We start from the raw sequence: 19,163 nt of genomic DNA on the forward strand, positions 1-19,163 counted from the left end.
AAAAGATAACACCAAACAATGTTAACTACAGCATGTGAATTAGAGATTGTAGAAAAGGCCAAGGAGAAAAAGCCAATGCCCAAAATTGTTGACATACTTTCTTTTAATTCCTCTTTTTAAAGTAATACATGCACAAATAGGTTAAACCGCATTACCTGCTTGTATCAGTTTCATACCTTGATTTGGGCCAACACATTGTCCTTAGCGCATGTACCAACCATGAAAATGGTTGTATGATAAACAATACTCTGTAACACTTTGCTGTGTGCACACACACTAACACCTTGTGTTACAGCCAACAGTGTGAAAACAGCATGCCATCCAGCAGTGTGACATACCATCTCTCACTCATGTGCTATGCTCTTGTCCCACTCCCAGAGAAGAGACCATAACCACAGTGGTGAAGAACGCCCGTATGAAGCACCGTCAGTCCCCAGGCCTGTCCTCCACGGTGGCCTACCGCTCAGAGACCTCCACCCCAGATAGGCAGAGGAGGCTGACGCCCCAGCCCCGGAAGACCACCATCCCCACCCTCTACGTCACAGAACCCCAGGGTGCTGAAGCGAGGCAGAGGTGGGTGGAGGTGGAGGAGATCATTGAGTACAAGGTCAACAAGTCACCCAAGCTGCCCAGGAGGAGGGGCGCCTCTCCAGCGGGGTCGGATCGAGTGCATACCCCCTCCTTTGCAGCCAGGCCCAGGAGGTCCCCCCCAGAGAACCCCAATGCAAACAACTCCAACAACAAGCTGGTGAAGCAAGTCGAGTCCCAGGCCGAGCTGCAGGGGGAAGGCCAGCCCCTGTCCTGGGACGACAACGAGGGTAACATGGCAGAGTCTGAGGCGGTCCCTGGATTCGGCGGAGAAGCCTGCGAGGTCCCCTCTGTTCTAACAGCCGACGACCACTTGGATGAAGAGGACGAGACCTTGCTCCAGGAGCAAGTGGCCATCGTCACAGAACCCGATGACGACGACATCATCGAGGACCCGCTCCAGAAGCTAGAGCCGAAGATCTTGATCCAAGGAGGACGCATGCTCACCTTGGAGGACCTGGAGGACTACGTCCCAGGGGAGGGGGAGACGTACGGGTCCTGTGACGCCCGTCCCTCCCCCGCTGAAAAGCCCTGCGAGATCTCCGTGCTCCAGAGGGAGATCGGGGGGTCCAGTGTGGGCCAGCCGGTGCTCCTCAACGTGGGCCGGCCTGTGGCGGCGGCGGCGGCGCCAAGACAGCGCTCCGGCTTCTTTAGCCGTTTCCGGGAGCACCTCTCTAGCAGCCTTTTCCACCCAGCCGCCCCCTACCATTCGAGCGGAGCCCAGTCCAGGAGGGAGAGGGAGGTCCCCATCCAAGTGAGCCGAGCAGGTGCGTTTGTACACCCAGAAGGGGGCGCTAGCACTTCCTCAGAGAGCCATGCCAAGCTAGAAGTCAAGCCCTCGTACTGCTCCGAGGTGCAGCGAGTCGAGGGGGGGCAACAGAGCTACAAGACCAAGGTCTCGGCGCAGACCTGCGGCTACACATCGGTGGGCAAGCCGGTCACTCTTCAAATTACCAAGAAGAACCCATATCAAAACCAATAACCGTGAAAATAGCTGGTAGGAGCGAGTGGAAGAGAGCGGAAGTTGTTTGGTACGTTAGCCCTTTTTAGTCTTAAACGGGAACATTTCTACTTAAATGTTACAAAGCATATTCTAACCTTTCATTTACTACAAATGGCAAATCATTCCATTTAGAAGCAACTGATCTGAAAGGTGATACTGTATGCCTCTCCTCTCTGTTAGTCTTTTTCCTGTCAGAAAGTCAATGGTTCTGGTCAGACAAAGTATTTTATCAAAAGACAAAACATCAAAAAGGGGTTGGAATATGTCGTTTAAATGATTTCCGAAAGCCATTGTACGCAAGCTTCAAGTTCTTGCATTACTAAAAATATGATGTACAGAAAAAGACAAAACAATTCAATCGTTATATGCAGTGTTGCATCATGGACTGACACCATTTTAAAGTTCAACGTCCATCTGTTTAACCACCAGTTGACAGATGGTGTTGTGTATGTCACTTGTGGTGTGGCATGGTGTGTAATACAAGTCTCGTATTATATAGGGAATATATACACCCGAAAACATAGAGCTTGGATATTTCAATTTGCACAGAGAAATGTGTTTTATAGAAAGCCTACTCCTTGCTCTTGAGATGTGTCTGATCATCCAGAGCAATGGAAAGTCTAATGACCGCAGACAATTTGAAAGTATTTGTGGAAAATGTTTAGAGAAGTGACAGCATGGTATGCATCAGCAAAAAGCTGATTGAGTGTTTTTTCCCCAGATTCAGATCATTTATTCAATAACAATCTTGTCTCGTGTAATGTTAAGGTTCAGGTGAGAGCACAGTTATGTAGTTAGGTGTGAGTAATTTGTGACACTGATATTATGAACTTTGATGAGATTATATCTTGTTTTCAAAAGTTAATTAATGCTTCTCAAAGATTAGTGCTATTTTTTTCTTTTTCTGTTTTGAAATGTCTTGTTTGACTGCCTGCACATATTTGAAGACATGTTTAGGTACTTCAAATGTTGAATCTGAAGAAAATAAATGATTTGCAACTGATAAACATCTGTTTTATTCACTCCTGGCTAAAGCATAAATTAGTAATATCATTGCTATATTTTAGCATAGTGTACTATATCTTCTTAATCTGAATGGGTAACATTTAGAAGGGTAGAACTAGCTCAGACGTGCATGATACTCCCCTGTATTCCGAGGTATGTTGCACGCAAATAGCATCAGTATGTAGCTGCATTCACATGTTTTGGCATTTTTCATATAGAAATGGTAAAAATTGTGGCTCACACTGTGTGTTGATATCCCAGGTCAAGTGCGTGGTCTTGAACTATTCTGCAACAAGTTATCAGAAAAAACAATGGCTGCCTAATGTAAAAATAATTAAAGGTTGAAAACACGCCCCAGCGTTTACCCTCCACTACTGTACATCACTGAGTGTAATGTACAGTATGCAGTTATTTTGAATATCCAACTCAGGATCACTAAGCTTACAAAATGATGTCCAGGCAATAGTTTCCTTATTTGACTTTAATACACTTGGAAAAAACATACATACATAAAATGTTACTAAGACATACATAGTTGTTTAACATGGACTTGTTTATAAAGGCTGGGGAAATATCTGAAATATCCTTGAACAAAAACTGTACTGGTGCAAAGGACGGATTATATGTTCAAAGGGAGGTTGAACACACTATGAAAAAGGATATTTAAAAGTTACAGGGTTATGGGACACAGGGTTATGGATATCAGTTAGTTATAGTTATCAGTTACTGAATTGAGTTAATAGGGTAGGGTTTGAATGACAGTTGCCTTTTTAAACATGTCCACCTTAACGTAACGACTAACAAAGCTGGGACAGTATAAAGCCTTGAGCGGCTGCCACTACTTAGTAGAAAGTAAAGCGGATGCCTTGTGTGCTTATTCTGTATTGTTCATGTGAAACACACATTATCTATTGACTATCTATTAACTCCATAGGTTCTCTTGCTTTGATTCAAGTTCTTTTAATTCCTTTCCTGTCCAAAGAAATAAGATCAACTGGATATCTTAAAACGACTACAGTGAGACTGTAAAATAACCATAAAAAAAATTAAAAAAAACATTTAATAAAAAAAAGTTTTACAAATGTACAATATAACTGTCAACAACATCAAATACCTATTAGGGGTGAGACTGCTTTATTGTTAATGTGATCTCAGAAAGTATAACTGTTGCGCACCAATTTAATAACATGATTGCAAATCCAAAATGGCTCCCTCATCATGTTTGTGAATCAATATTGGAATAGTGAATCATTTCAACAGTATAGTACCACCATGCCGGTGCACTCTATTGTAAAGAGTACAACCTACAGGTGAAGTTCAAGACATAGTTCTTTTTCCACTAATAAGGTGACTCGCATGGATCCCTAAGCAGCAAACAGCAGCTACGTTCCTGAGATCAGTTGAGATAGTGATGAGGCAGATCTGCTTCCCTGTGTGACTACCGAAGATCCAGAGTAGCTTGAGTGTGTCGTGCTCCAAGCCCCGACATTGTGGTGGTTAGCTGCCCTATTAACACACTACAGAAATGCCTGCTTGTGAGTCAAGAATCCCTCTGAGACAGAATAAAAAGGCAACATAAAAAATAGAACCATTGATTTTTTTCCCCTCCTCTGTACATTGCTGGCTTTAACTGTTAAAGAGTCATTTTCCATTTTCTGTTATGTTGAATCCAATATTAATTCAGCTCTGTTCAACACTTTTTAGACAATCTAATGGACAGGGACAGAACAGCCACTGTCTCAGGCTGTGAGGTGACCAGTGGAGCATGTCTATGCAGAATACCGTGACATTTGCAAACATACTAGTATACTGTACGCCCGAGCTGAGCAGACTGGGTTATCCAAGTAGGAATGCGTCTTATTACAACCTTCCGTAGTAGAGGGTCAGAATGATTACAGTTGTAATGAATGAACTATGATGAATGAATGAGCAGGCTTGGTTGATGGATAGAATGACTTAAAAAAACAAAAAAACATGGCAAAAACAATTCTCCTTCAAAAACCCTCTCCTTCATAAGCAATGAAAATAGCCAGGCAAAAGTTCTTACAGACCATCTCAGTCATAACCATTAATGGAGTATCCAAACAAACACTTTGTAACCTACCATCAGCCAAGGAATAAATACAGCAAAAAGAATCCACCTCTATTTACAGTATGTTATCATCTTGAAATAACTATATTTTCCCAACAGTGTAAACTGTAGGTCTTCCTGTGCACTCAAAGGCAATATTGAGTATTTCTGGTTTGGGCGAGGGATGTTGTCTTAATGTCACAGACTGGTATCAAACCAACGGAATGTTCAGGATTGGAATGGAGGTCTGCCATTTTGTAAGGAGTGTTCAGGGTGGGTTTGGGATGTCACATTGCCTAAGAAGACATGTTGGTTTTCTGGACATTTTGGATTTCCTGAAGTAAGGAGAAAAAAAAAGGCATTTTGAAGTCACTATAATTCAACGATAAAGATCTATTCCTGATGTAGCAATACACATAATTAGCTTAACATTACAGGTGCGTTGTTTGAGTGGATACGATTAATTGGTTTTAAAAGATCATTTGCATGCATGCGTTTCAATCCAACGCACCAAGATGTGTTAAGTCCATAGGTACTTACCTCAAGAAGGACCTCTTTTAACATCCCATAGGCATCATCTAGATTATCGTTGACAATGACAACATCGAATATGCCGGGTTCCTTGCCTAAAAGATTAGAGAAAGTGTTTTAGACAACTTTCTCAACAACTTTTGGACATTTAATAGATAAACAGAAGACTCACTTAGCTCCATGTCCACCTGAGCTGCATGTAAACGCTTTTGGAGGCTCTCCTCAGATTCAGTTTTTCTGTCCCGCAAACGTTTTTCCTGAAAGCGCCAAATGAAAGAAGATCAGACGAATCCGGCAACTATGTAGATTAGTAGATGAACAGATTAACTTGGTACGAATTCACTTGAATGGCTTATATCTAAACACACAATTAAATTCCCTGTCTTAAGTCATTTATCATACAAAAGCCATATTGTCACCCAACCCATACAGGCCTGGCAAGAACATTAAAACCTGAATAATCTTTGCCTAAAACCTCGCATGATTGGATATTAGAGGTCTGGGCCCCCTTTCCGGAAAGCTTGGTAGCTAACGTGGTACTTCTCTTGAATACCCAGACCCACGCCACTTGTACTACATCAAAGTGCTTTGTTTAACACGTTTTATTTGACTATTGACTGTCAAACATACATTTTACCATCGTCACTTTCTCACAGCTGTGCGGTTTGGGTTTGTTCAGAGGAAGTACAACTTCAGCTACAAAGCTTTGGGGAAACTGGATCCTGGTTGGTTCTACAGCGAGCAGAAGCAGGGTATCTCCATTTTGTAAATGTGCTGGCAGGATGAAGTTCTCTCACCAGGGTGTTCATGGACGGGGGCTGGATGGAGACGTAGATGGGGTTGAGGTCCGTCCTCTTGATATTCTTCACGCCCTGCATGTCGATGTCCAGGATGCAGATGAGGTTCTTGGCCTGGACATCTTGAACGGAGGCCTTGCTTGTTCCGTACATGTTCCCAGAAAACACTGCATTCTCAATAAATTCCCCTTTGTCGATTCCCGTCTGCATGACTTCCCTTGTAACATAATGGTAATCTGAAACACAATGACATAACGTTCAGGTCGTTGGGAGGAGAATAAGACACATGGTTCAGGACTATTTTAGATCACCCAAACGTGGTAAAAGCTACAACAACAGATGTAACAGAAGGATTTAGGAAGTCTTAAAGAGCCTGTGCAATCAAAATCATGATTTTAAAGAGTTGCTTTATTACATCTGAATAACCAAGGGACACAAATGCTTTGATAATAAGTATATCATGAATTTAAGATGTGTTATCCTGCCCACTGCTAACTTTACTAGCAAGCTATACTTTTTAAAATGGACATTGCTAAAGCGTTTTTATTTTTCCTGGAATTATAATTTGGTTTTTGGAACACTAGCCACGTGGGGATCATCTGCCTATTGACTGTTTGGGAGTGTGGCAAGCACGTTACAGGTCTTGAATTTCCCCAGACTTTCTGAACAAGGTGAGAAGAAAGACTTGGAGCCTAGGTCAGCTTTGGACCAATGACAGGACGTGCAATGCATTACAGAGCTGTCAATGGTCAAAAGCATGTCCGTTTTTTTTTTTATTCAACAGATCCACCCTTTATATCATTTAGCTATCGTCAAATGGCAGTTTTAGCTAATAAAAACAGAAGCACATTCTGTCAATCTTCTGTTCATATATTATGAAACAGAATATATTATGATATATTATGTTTCCATATTTATCTTGTGGTTTAATGAACACATTAAATATAATTAAATAGTGATTGCACAAGGACTTTAATACATTACCTACCTTTGCCATTTTCTTCACCAGGACGGGGGTTCCTTGTCGTATCTGAAAAATACAATTTTGAGTAGTTAGAGAAGTACAAAATAATCTCGTGTTGGCTACACAACAGGACCTCCAATGTCCCTCAATTGTGCCTTGAAATCAGCTCAATTACATAGTAGCTAGCTATGATACACAATGAAGCTAGTTATAGCCGAAGCATTAAACCTACTCCTTTTTTTTTATTTTTTATAAACATTTATTTATTATGGATTTTGTTCATTTAACAAACAGAGAACAATACAAAACAGCACAATACAATAAGGCACATATATAATGAAACAGAAAAAAAACTAAAGAGGGACTTGCAATAAGACATAGTCGGTATAGCATCTAGTGGTTTGCACTCACACAACACCCACACAGTGTATTAAACCTACTCCTGTGAGTGTCGTCCTATTAAACAGTATGTACAGTCTATGAGGCTAATAATGTCATGTAGAGCCTCAAATGTTCAATACATCTCAGCAGAGTATGTGTGTGTGTTTGAGGAAGGGCGCTGAGTGAGCAAAATGTGGTACGACAGGATTAGCAAGTGAATGACACCTATTATATGTAGGAGGGTGTGTGTGTGTGTGTGTGTGTGTGGGGGGGGGGGGGGCAAACATATGTGGCCTGAAATACTGCTCCAGCGCTTTTTAATTCTATTACTAAAACACAGCTTCTGTAGGATTCTTTCTAGGGTTGAGTTTGTGGGTCCAGCTGTGAAAGACAATCAATAAAAAAAAAAAGAAGCATGTAACAATGCCATGCTTAACACAATATTACTTTGCATAGTCTAAGGCTAAGCCACATTACAGTGCACAGGGAAAGCGGGTTAATCGATACCATACGTAAGTCAATTGAACCGAAAGAAATCTTTCTTCATTCATTAAGCGGGAGACACTTACGAGAAACGCTAAAGCCGAAGATGCCCTCGTACTCCTTCATGAGCTTCTTGAGCAGCGTACTCTTACCAGCGCCCGACGGGCCGCTCAGAACCACGGGCCTCGGTCCAGCCATCGCTGTGGGAGAGGAGGAGAGAGACAGACTGGTTGAGAGGAGAGGAGGAGAGACACAGACGGGCTGAGAGGAGAGGAAGAGAGAGACAGACTGAAATCCAACAGTGAACAGGGTGTGGTAACATACACACAGGAAGGTATGAGTCATGTTACACAAGATCACATTACACAACTGGTATAAACTCGGTTCTGTTCAGATTTGCACGATATAGAAAAACACTGCCCAAGGGCAGAAAAAACATTTATTGTTATTGGACTGGAGGGAAGTACCTCTTGTTTCAAAGCGTTTTCTCATATTGAACACGGCAGTGGTATTATCATTTCAAGTTCATGACAGCTTAAGCCTAAACATGCATTTCTGGTCTCTTGAACATATTCTGCTGACCCATCTGGGTCTGCTAACCCGTTAAATTAAGGTACCTATTTGGGATAGAATATAGTAATGATAGTTAACATGCTATTAGCTCAAATATTACTAGCTAGTGATTTCTAGGAGGCACCATGGATAGATCTTTGAATGGCCTAGATTAGAGTATATGCAATTTCCTCCAGGGCATCTCAGGGCGACTCGGTTCTGGACCCAGTCATCCACCACTCCTCACCACTCTACAGCCCAAAACATTCGATTTTTAGATCAATTCTCCAAAAGGGGGACGCTGGTACATGCACGTTACCAGTAAAACATGTTCCAACAAGACTGGTAGAACCAATCAACACAGAGAGTGGTTAGCAATTCCTGTTACCAAGGTGCAGTCATGGAATAATCCACTAATTGGAGAGCCTACAATTGCCCTGTGATTACCAGCCAGAAGAGCATGAGTAGGCAAAACTGACTTTAAGGCACATACTGCAGCCACAAAAATTGCATGATTCAGCTTTAGCAACAAATCATTAGGCATCCAAGACTCTTCTTTTTTCCCCCATGACAACACATCCACATCTCCACTTGTACAGATTTGCTGATACAGATTTCTAGATAACAAAAACATCAATCGAAAAGAAGGTTAAGGAGCTAGCGTGTTACAAAATAATCTTTCGTTGGCTTCACAACAGGACTTCAAACGTCCCTCGATAATGTTCAATTACACACAGTCGCTAGCTATGATACACAATGAAGCTAGTTACAGCCGAAGCATTAAACCTACTCCTGTGAGCGTCGTCCCATTAAACAGTACATACAGTCTATACGAGGTTAATAATGTCATATATATATATACACACATTACTTGATTTCAGAACCTTTTCTTCTTGACCGATATTGTATGTCTCTCTTCTTACCTCCGCTCAGCAGAGTGTGTGTGTGTGTGTGTGTGTGTGTGAGAGGAAGGGCGCTGAGTGAGCAAAATGTGAGCGGACAGGATTAGCAAGTTAATGACACCTATTATATGTAGGAGGGTGTGTGCGCGTGTGTGTGTGTGTGTGTGGGCGCAAGCGCAAACATGAGTGGCCTGAAATACTGGTCCAGTGCTGCCTTCTAATCACTTACATGCTCTGTCCAGGTGCTTCTTCCCCTAGGCGGTAGGCACGTGTACATCTGAGAGGACTCGACAGTGAGCTAAATGACAAAGAAAAAAAAATCCCGCCTCGCCTGTCAGAGGGCAAGGTGGAACTACAACCATCTTACCTATACCTACCCAATCCTTTCTGGACAAGCAAGGGGGTTGTCTAGGCCGTGCCATTGACACCTGCCCATTATCTTATGCGATAGCTACTAACTATCTTGCGCAATAAATCTAGCCCACACCCAGTGTCAGGAGTCAGGACCGTGGAAAAGATCAAACATGTACCTACTACACATGCACAACAGAATACACTTTTATCTGTCTGGTACAATATACATGTACTGCAACAACAGCCAAAACAATATTAACATTAATGTTCAGCAGAAGTAGTGGGGGATACGTCCTCCATACTGTACGCCTGTAATGGACACAGGACTCTTGGGGTATATGGGCCCAAAAACAAGCATAGGCTACAGGATGATAGGTAACTGCTGGGCTGCCTTATTCCATCCTCTGCTTTGCATGGTGAAAGGGCAATGTTTTGACTGAAAAAACATTGCACTCACTCATACAGCAGCTTTATTCAATAGCCCAATGGGCCTGTACATAATGAACCCAGAGACTGTTTTTAATTATATTCGTATAAAAAAAATCCATGCTGCTTTCAGTACGTAGGCTAATCAGTGAGTTGTGTGTGTGTGTGTGTGTGTGGCCAACACAAGACCATTTGAAGGCTGTGAGTGGTTGACTGAATGATCGTAACATTTCATAATATCAGTAGATTATTACAGTAGGGCATTTTGTGTCTGTCCACACAACACGGATACAACTAGTTCAGAGTTCTTTGCTCATAAAGACAAGAAATCAATCAATTAAGATATAGTCAGCAGTGGCACTAAGAAAATCATCTTTCAAGTCGCTAAAACACATTACCCTCCATTGCAATACAAAAAGCTAAAGAGAAGATCGTGTGTTTCCCAAAATAGCAACGCAGCTCACTCACTGTTAGATCCTTCTATTTCCACTTAAGCCAGGTGTCAGAGGGTATGGGTAAATGTCCCTAAATAACACACTCCAAGCGGATGGTGTGCCATATTTTGAGCTACCCAAGAGCTGCCTCCTCTGCAACAAACCTCATGAAGATATCTATGATTTTCAGATGTTTGTGATAACCAAATTGATTCCTAACATGTATTATTATTAACTATTGTATCAAATGTTTTATTTTTTTTCATGAGACCTCAACGATGCAGCTTTAGCCGACTCCCGTCCTGTCTCCCTCTGAGAAAGATGCACGGAGGCTTTCCTCGCAGCTGCGAGTGACAGAGGCATTCTCTTTTTCTCCGATACCTCTTGAATGTTTCAAAACCCAAGCAACTGAGCGGCTCCTTTTCCATGTCAAAATCAGAACCCAGAGTTTTGACTCTGGCGTGTGGAGGGTCAGACTGTTGTTACAGTAACACACAGCCTAGGTTTCAACAGAAACCAGTCCTGTTTATATTCAGTAAAAACACAATTGCGAATAAACCTCACCATCCCCCATCCATGTAGCCATGGCCTTTCAGGTTCCTTTCTTGCAATGTGAATACAAGTCTGGGTGTGACTGAGTTAAGTGCTCAGGTGACATCTTTAAGACAGTGTTAAAACACCCACGTTTACAAAATTAGAGCTTCACTTTAAAAGGGCAACTCAGCCCTTGATAATCTTGTGTTAGTGAAATTAGGGTCTAACAATACCATACATTCACAGTGTCACTCGCGCAACATGGCTCCACTTTTCAAATGTGAGAGAGGCTTGTGTGTTGGTGTTATAGAAAATGAGGGGCATGTGAGCTTGCTGCAAGCACGGGTTAAGCTAATTGAAATTAGAACACGTTGCCTTGCGTGCCGTTTCAGATTTGACATTCAGCTCAACCTTACGCATGTGACATGTGATCGATCTTTGCCTCTGACCAACCCTTCCTCATGTGAAATTAGGTTAGTTAATCATTTGATTAGCTTACTGCTTATTGCAGTCAGCAAGTTCCACATGCATATGAATAAGGTAGGATAAGTCTAATAAAAAACAACATATTGCATCAAGAGACCTCACCAGGCTGTCTTGGAAAAGTTTAAAATTGACAGGCCACAAATAAACCAAAAACTGTATTAAAATAACAGGACAACCCATAACCTGTAATGACAATCAATTTCTCCATATTGTTTTCCAGAGCTCATATGTTATCCCAGGTTTCCAGAAACATCAAAGTTGATAAGATAATAAAGGCACAATACTGCAAAAGTACTTTTGACATCCAACTTGCCTGGGTAAGCAGGCACCACTAATACAAGTTGACCATAGTCGTGTGGAGAGTTAGCTAGATGATGACTTACTACACAGCAATGCTCCAAATCATTAAAAGCATTTCAGGTGACAGTCAAAACAAATAATACAACACTGGTAAACAACGTGCATATACTGTCCAGCTACAGACTCCAAGCGGACGGTGTGCCATATTTTGAGCTACCCAAGAACTGCCACCTCTGCAACAAACCTCATGAAGATATCTATGATTTTCAGATGTTTGTGATAACCAAATTGATTCCTAACATGCTATTGTATCAATATATATATTTTTTTTTCATGAGACCTCAACCATGCAGCTTTAGCCGACAACGTGCATACACACTGTCCAGCTACAGACTAGTACTGTATGGTTGGCTCCGGTGATGATGACACGGTAGCAGGCTACTGACACACATTTCAAAGACTAACGGCCAACAAAATAAATGAGCATCCTACCTGAAAACAGCCTGGAGAAATACCTCATATACATCTGCAATGAGTGTGGTCCAAGATCTCAATAATGTCTCCGAGGCGTCTTCTCCCTCCTCTGTCTACCTTCAGTGTGAAAGCCATTTACAGTAAATGTATCTAGACGTCATCATCCCGAGCCAACCAAACCAACGGTGCATTCGTGAGCGTCTAAACTGCGCTCGCCATACACAAAACAAAACATATGATATTATTTGAAGAAAAACCCACATATCCTTGTCAACCTACAGCCAAATCAATAAAGGGATTTACAAACTAAATCATTTAACCATGAACAGATTTTTTTTTTTTTAATGTGGTATTACAATGTGATTCGAGCCATACGTTATATGCGTACGGGAAGATAAGTTAGTGACTTGCCATGGTGGCGCGCAGTGTGCGCATTACTAAGACGGTGACAGCAGCTAGCTAGCCAGCCATAGCGCACTAAAGAAACACCGACAAACTTATGGCGGTGTAACCAGTTAAAAGCGGTGTTGGTTCGTTTTAAATTTACCACAATTTGGTTTAGTTTTTTTTAAATAAAACACCAAAAGCATATGAATTGACTATCTCGTTTGCTATCTTCATCATCGTTAAAGAGTCGTCTCTTGCGGAGGGTGGCAAGGCGAGAGGTCGGCAGGAAACTCCCCGGATGGACAGCGAACCGAGGGCCTAAAGCACACACGTGTAAACAACAAACCATAACCGAATGTTTTCATAACCGCAGTCTCATTCAAACGCTGTAGAAATGTTTGGCTCTTCGAGATCTGGGGGTGTACGGGGAGGCCAAGACCAGTTCAACTGGGACGATGTGAAAGGCGACAAACACAGGGAAAACTATCTTGGTGAGTCGAGAATATTGACCGACCCTGCGAGAATAGCGTCACTGACGAGTGACTGGGAGTGCAACGTTAGCTATCTCGCTAGCAGAGTTCGGTCCTGTTTTGCGCAGTGAATGCACTTGCCATGCTAACTCGTCGATCAGTTCATGGAGTTCGTACCGTAAAACAAACGGAGTCTTTCAAGTTGTCAGAAATGCAATTCGATTGCGTCGCCAGCTTGCTACTCTCCCGTATAAAGCTAGCCTGACGGCTAACAACATTTACTCGCGTGCCACGTCTCTTACCTTTTTCCTGAGGCTTAGTGTAGTCCCTCATTACATTGCTTTTCGGCAGCTCTTAAGTGCCTGCCTGAAAGTAAAAGAAAAACAATAAAAACGTTTAGTTGAGAGAAATGAAAACTTGGTGGGGGGAAACGGTGAGTGTGTCAGTTGTCTGGACCAGTGAAAGTGAAACACCTCGTTCAGTGCTGGCGAGCCTTCACGCGCCCTCGACGGCGGCGGAGAGAGCGCCAAACCCGACGTACTGTGCGCACAGCTGGGTTCGCTGGCGATTATACTTGAACACGAAGTTGCAATGCGACTGAACGAAAGTTTATACGATTGAGATTCGATCAAATGGACTACCTGGTTGCTCTAATTCCAATAACTACTTCTCATTGGGGGTTTTTTGTGTTTTTTTTTTTTACAGTGCCGTGACACAATGCAGCCAAAAAAGTGTTGCATTCAACAGAGCAACGTTTTCGCTGCGTTGACGATGTTTTAATGTTAATGGACAACTCCAAATCGACTCCTGACCCCTTAGTTGCTTATATCAACGTATTTGAAATTGGCCGCTAGACTTTGGCTTACCTTGAATGGGCAAGGTGGCTGGGTTGAGGCGCACTTGATGTATTGATGCACAATCAGTGTTTTCCTTTCTTTTTACACCCTCGACATGTGTTTGTTATGTCACCAGGGAACTCACTTATGGCACCTGTGGGAAGATGGCAGAAAGGCCGTGACCTAACGTGGTACGCCAAAGACAAAAAAAGCGGTGCGCCTTTGTCAAGAGAAGAGGAGCTTGCTGCTGTGAAGGAGGCAGAGCAGGAGGCTCTGATGGCTGCCCTGTACGTGAGATGTCCAACAGCAACAGAGAACATCCAAAACTATTGGATCTAAACACCCCCCTAACTTGTCATTTTCTCTCTTTTCAGAGGCCACAAGAACATAAAAAGACAACCGACTGGCCTGACCAAAGAGGTCCAACTTTCTCACTGTTTTTGAGACATGTTTACATGGTTTTTTTCCCTTTAGCATTAGATACAAACATAGTTCATAGTACATATTTAGATTAGTCTGAATTTGTTGCTTCATAACAAATGATGACATTCCATTCAAATATGATTGTAGACAGCATGGATGACTATAGGAATGGTATTGTTGCTGCTAACACACACATTCTCATTTGCCTAACAGGACCTTGCAGATGTGTGCAGAAGGGAAGATGTGGATGGTGAGGAGAGAGACGTGGACCGTGTCTCGGGCCTGGGTAGTTCCAGGTAACAGTCTCCCCTGTGTGAAAGTGGCTGTTGCACAGATGTCAGGCTCTGACTCCATATTGGTCTAGCTAACTCTGCTCCTCAAGAGGCTGTGAAGACAATGTTGATGGGGAAACTTGATATTGTAGATAGATAATAGCAGTTTCCACGCAAAGGTTTGGGAGAGACTTTTGGCTATATTTTGTTAATAGCAAAGCATATCTAATATTGATGATCTGACTCCAATGTAATTATCACTATGTGCAAAGAATTGTTGAGTTTGTGCATGTTTAGTGCAAGAAAGGTCAAATAGAATGAATCAAATGAGGCTTTAATAATACTGTATACTTATACAACTATTACAAGGCGAATAAGAGCTTTTCCCAGACCTCTGCCATTTATATCATTTTACAACCACAGTATTTAAATTAGCTGTTCCTAAGGAGACCCAACCACCATTCATCTTATTACATCTAAACTGATGACATCACACCTTTAAAACCTCAAGACATTCCATAGAGCTCACAGCCGTTTGCTTCCGGGGGAAGGGAAACTAAAGAAGATAAAATTGAAATTCTCCCACTTCAACATCAGATGCCAACAGTTTAAGCCTTGAACTATACCCAGGTTAACAAACCCGATTTAATCCATGATTTAATCTAGCATTGTGGTCATGTGCAACCAAAACCATCTTCAAAACAGCTGCCCTTGTGCACAGCGTTCATGATTTGCATTCCACTAGCAAAACCATTATCTATATCAGCAGGTCTCTCTATATTCTATTTTTGCAGTAGCTTATCTGAGTTATTGCAGTTCCTCTTGACATTCAAGTGGAGAAGAGCGGGATAGCCTCTCAATGGATCTCGATGGGAGTGTTGTGCTCTAACTCTTAACAATGTTTTCCGTCACCAGCGTAGGGTCACGGAAAATGGTGCTCTCCCAACATGAGAAGGAGGCTGTTAAAATAGGCCTGTCAGTCTTCACCGTAAGTTTCTTTCTTTATTTCTATCTCTGGATGTCTAAAATCATGTCTCAAAGTTGTTAAATTATACTGCATCTAGTGGATATACTGATATACTGTATCTATTAAGCTATATTAAATACAGTATAGATGGGCTTTTTGAAGATTATAGGCCAATATTAATGGTAAGCATGTTCTCTTAACAGCACCATAAATCTGAAGGGCGCCAGGAAATCTCTACCAAAAAGACATCTGAGGATGTAGAAAAACTAGACAAGGATCAGAGGTGATGCATCATTGATATGGACAAGAACAGGGTGAATTCTCTCTGATTACGCTCTCAATCAGAACTCTCAAAATACTCACTGTACTTTTACCCCATAGACATGAGAGTAAAAAGAAGAAAAAGGAAAAGAAGAGCAAAAAAGACAAAAAGAAGAAGGAAAAGAAGAAGAAAAGGGAGAGAAGAGACTCTTCCTCCTCGGAATCAGACGATCAGAGTAAAAGGTCAGCTCGTTGTTTGTCCCTGTACACATGCAGGTCGTTTGTATGTCCTGTTGTACTATTTTGAGGAGGTCTTTATGTAAATAAAAAAAAAGGAAAGGAAAGGAAAAATCTAATTGCTGAGCGAAACTCCAACCTCCCCAACAGTGGTACTATTTAGAATGCTACCCATTGCCTTTGGCATTAGAGGGCGCCAAAGTACTGTTGTGTTGTTTCATCGTAGCTGTTTGATTTCATCCCAGCAAGACGCATGCTTTTTGGACCTCAAACATTCTAATGCTTCTAGACTACATTTAAGTCTAGAAGCATTAGACTGTGTATGCTAAGTTGGATTATGGAACAGGTGATACCGTGGTTTGGCTACGTTAAAGGGCAGTCTGCATAATTCTTTGGTATTTAATCTAAGGACTAAAATAAGTATTGAGAAAAGGCAGACGTTCAACAACAGGAAGGAATTGCCAAAAAACTTAACACCAAGGTGTAGAATTGATTTGACCCATTGTGTCAACGCATCATCCAGGTCATTTCATTTGAGCCCTTATTCTTGGAGAGAAAAAAAAAAAAAAAGGTCTCACTTGTTGTTTTCATACAGAGGCCAGATAGTTAGCATCCTCTATGGATGTCAAGGTTTGCCATTGTCATTTTATCCCTGCTTTATCTTCCCAGCTCTCACATCGGCTTACTCGACCCCCAACCTAGTCCCAATCATTGATTGTTTGTGTGTTTTTTATACTCCTCAGGCGCAGAAAGGACCACCATCATCATAATCCATCATGCCGCAGTCAGAGTGGAGCCAGACCCCATGACAGCCATTCAAGGGGGGGGCCAAAGGCCGAGCGCCACCCCCCCTCCTCCCAACGACGCCAGCAGCGGCATGACACAGACTCCTCCGACAGGGGGTCCCCTGTCCCCCGTAACCGTGCCAGCCACAAGGCGGCCCCTGTTGCTTCCGCACAAAGCCACAGGCAGCGCCACGACACAGACTCGGACGACTAATGTCTACTCCACCCCCCTCCGCCCCCCCCCAATCAGAGACACGCGGGAGGGGAGAGGTCCACACAGCAGCTTGGCTGGTCTGGTCTGTAATAAACCTCATGTGCCCTGGACCCAGTAGGCTGTGGTTTTAGAACAGGTCAATCTCCACTCCTCAAACTACCAGCAGGCTTTTTGGCCCCATTTGAACTAGTCTCTTTCCACAGCCGCTTGTATGAGGTGGGCACACGAGACTACATTTGAACCCATCCACACACTATTAAATCAACTGGTCGTATTTTTTAATGTAAGCTAGTGTGTTTTTTTGTTGGGTTACAAGTGTCACTTCTGCTGACCTGCAATGGCAGAGGCATGGCTAATCAAATGTTTGACGCGTTGCTCAATACTCCCTGCTTGGCTTCTGTAGTTTTCAAGTGAACCAGGGAGTGCTGAGCAAGAGTAAATGTGTATTTGCTACATAAATGAAATTCCTGTCAATAAAAATGCTTCCTGATACCGAGTTATTGATTCAGGTGGCACAAATGACTTGCCCAAATGCCCATATCAATCAGCAAAATCCAGCCACCATGAATTTGGGGTTGAACAATTCAAATTGTTGCTCAGTGTCTCTCCTCAATTGAAAATCCTCGCAGATGCTCCCCGATGCTTTGGGTCCCAACACCTCTCCTCCGTCCCACTGTGCCTCTTGCACCACTCAGCAGCTCCGTTCCTTTTCTTTCCTCTATCCTGCCAGAGCTCCTTTGTCCCTCTCTGTTCTAGGTTCAGCTTCCCTGGCTGGTGAGATACCATTGGAATGCACTCCAGTGGTCATAATGGAGTGTAGTGTTTGCATTTGCCCTGAATCGGTCTGAAAGGGGTTCATTCTGCTGGCCGGCACCTGGGGGTGCACTAAAAAGAGCAAGGCGTTCACAAAGGAGAGTGCAAAAAACCAGGCTGGTCCTTTATATGGCCGAGTACCGTTAGGACCGCCACACACAAACCAAGCTGATGGACCAGCAGGAGAGGAGGGCGAGACAAAGCCACCCTGTAAGGGACCCGAGACTCCCGCCCCCTCCCCTCTCCACGACCACCATACTCTCCTGCCATGTTTTATAGGCTTGGCTGCGTTAACCATAGCAGCCTAATCAACCTGAAAGAACGTTGTCCTAGATTGCTCCCCAAATTGCAACCCCCAAAACCCTGGCGCCTGGGCAGGCCCGACATAACAGACAGGCCCGGCTATCTCCATTTGTCACTTTTTAACAGCAACTTTGGGTGGTTGCCATTAACTTGGGACAACCCGCTCCCTCTGGGGTCAGGGGGTGACGGTAGCTTCGTGTGATCGAGGATTTTGAGCTAGAGGGGGGGAGGAGACTGACACGCCAATGCACAGGGCGATTATTAGCGTTCGGATAAGGTGTCATTTTGGATCAAAACCTAGCTTAGATTGGACAATTTTGACAAAACTTTGGTGAATAGCATTTACAAAATGACACTGATTGGTGCTGTAGTAAACTGAAATTCCAAACTTTTAACAAGCACATCACCTGTCCATTTTGAGCTATAGTCAGGAAATTTGGTACATATTTGCAGCCCCTCATGAGCAACAAGTTTGCCATAAGGACCTTATATCGCTAATTACACATTTTGTTGCCCACTAAACTTTGAACAAGCATATCTCCTCCCAGTTTGAGTTTTGACACTCTCTCTCATTAATCCAAAAATATGTAAGTTTGAAAATTGTCACCAATTCATACAATAGGGGCGCTACATCATTCGTGGGGGACAACATTTTTAGCTTGTTTAGTTGTCGGTATGACATCAGGGCCCAGTTTATTTTTTATTTTATTTTTTATATGTTCAAATCCCCATAACTTTTTTGAATAGCCTCCTTTACTAAGCTTTAATTCACTTTTAAATGTTAATGTTTCCCTGCATAATAACAACACATGCTTAACAGACTATAGCGTAATGAGGCAACTTTTCAAAATTGTAATGCAAAAGGGGATACTGTTGGGGGCGCTTAGTGGCGTAGCACACTAATGCGCTC

At 42.7% G+C, this 19,163-nt stretch overlaps 3 protein-coding genes across 8 annotated transcripts in view; 2 read left to right on the forward strand and 1 right to left on the reverse strand.

Moving 5' to 3' along the window:
- The window catches only part of obscnb (obscurin, cytoskeletal calmodulin and titin-interacting RhoGEF b), a 73,931-nt gene extending 71,411 nt beyond the window's left edge, over positions 1-2,520 (forward strand). The window contains exon 81 of the mRNA XM_083690667.1: positions 379-2,520. Within this exon, the coding sequence (XP_083546793.1) occupies positions 379-1,570 (1,192 nt within the window). The 3' untranslated portion in view covers positions 1,571-2,520. The remainder of the gene's footprint in view (positions 1-378) is intronic.
- Positions 2,521-3,405: 885 nt separating this feature from the next.
- Positions 3,406-13,837, reverse strand: guk1a (guanylate kinase 1a). 6 transcript variants are annotated; one of them, XM_083690137.1, is made up of 8 exons: positions 13,616-13,837; positions 13,445-13,508; positions 7,910-8,023; positions 6,984-7,025; positions 5,996-6,231; positions 5,371-5,455; positions 5,208-5,293; positions 3,406-5,002 (listed from the first exon to the last, which is right to left on the reverse strand). In XM_083690137.1, exons 2-8 carry the CDS (start codon positions 13,473-13,475, stop codon positions 4,964-4,966), a joined length of 633 nt encoding a protein of 210 aa, XP_083546263.1. In that variant the 5' UTR covers positions 13,476-13,508; positions 13,616-13,837; the 3' UTR covers positions 3,406-4,963. The 6 variants fall into 6 exon arrangements, with proteins under 6 accessions (XP_083546263.1, XP_083546262.1, XP_083546261.1 ...); XM_083690136.1 differs by lacking the exon at positions 13,616-13,837 and having other exon boundaries at positions 13,445-13,607; XM_083690135.1 differs by lacking the exons at positions 13,445-13,508; positions 13,616-13,837 and adding an exon at positions 12,304-12,512.
- cUnh1orf35 (chromosome Un C1orf35 homolog) lies at positions 12,741-18,161 on the forward strand. Its single transcript, XM_083690134.1, has 8 exons — positions 12,741-13,163; positions 14,115-14,265; positions 14,353-14,398; positions 14,615-14,697; positions 15,589-15,661; positions 15,844-15,923; positions 16,022-16,144; positions 16,882-18,161. The coding sequence occupies exons 1-8, from the start codon at positions 13,067-13,069 to the stop codon at positions 17,135-17,137; spliced, it is 909 nt and encodes a 302-aa protein (XP_083546260.1). The 5' UTR covers positions 12,741-13,066; the 3' UTR covers positions 17,138-18,161.
- The last annotated feature ends 1,002 nt before the right edge of the window (positions 18,162-19,163 follow it).

This window comes from Argentina silus (assembly GCF_951799395.1).
Source record: "Argentina silus genome assembly, chromosome: 18".
NCBI classification, from domain to species: domain Eukaryota; kingdom Metazoa; phylum Chordata; class Actinopteri; order Argentiniformes; family Argentinidae; genus Argentina; species Argentina silus.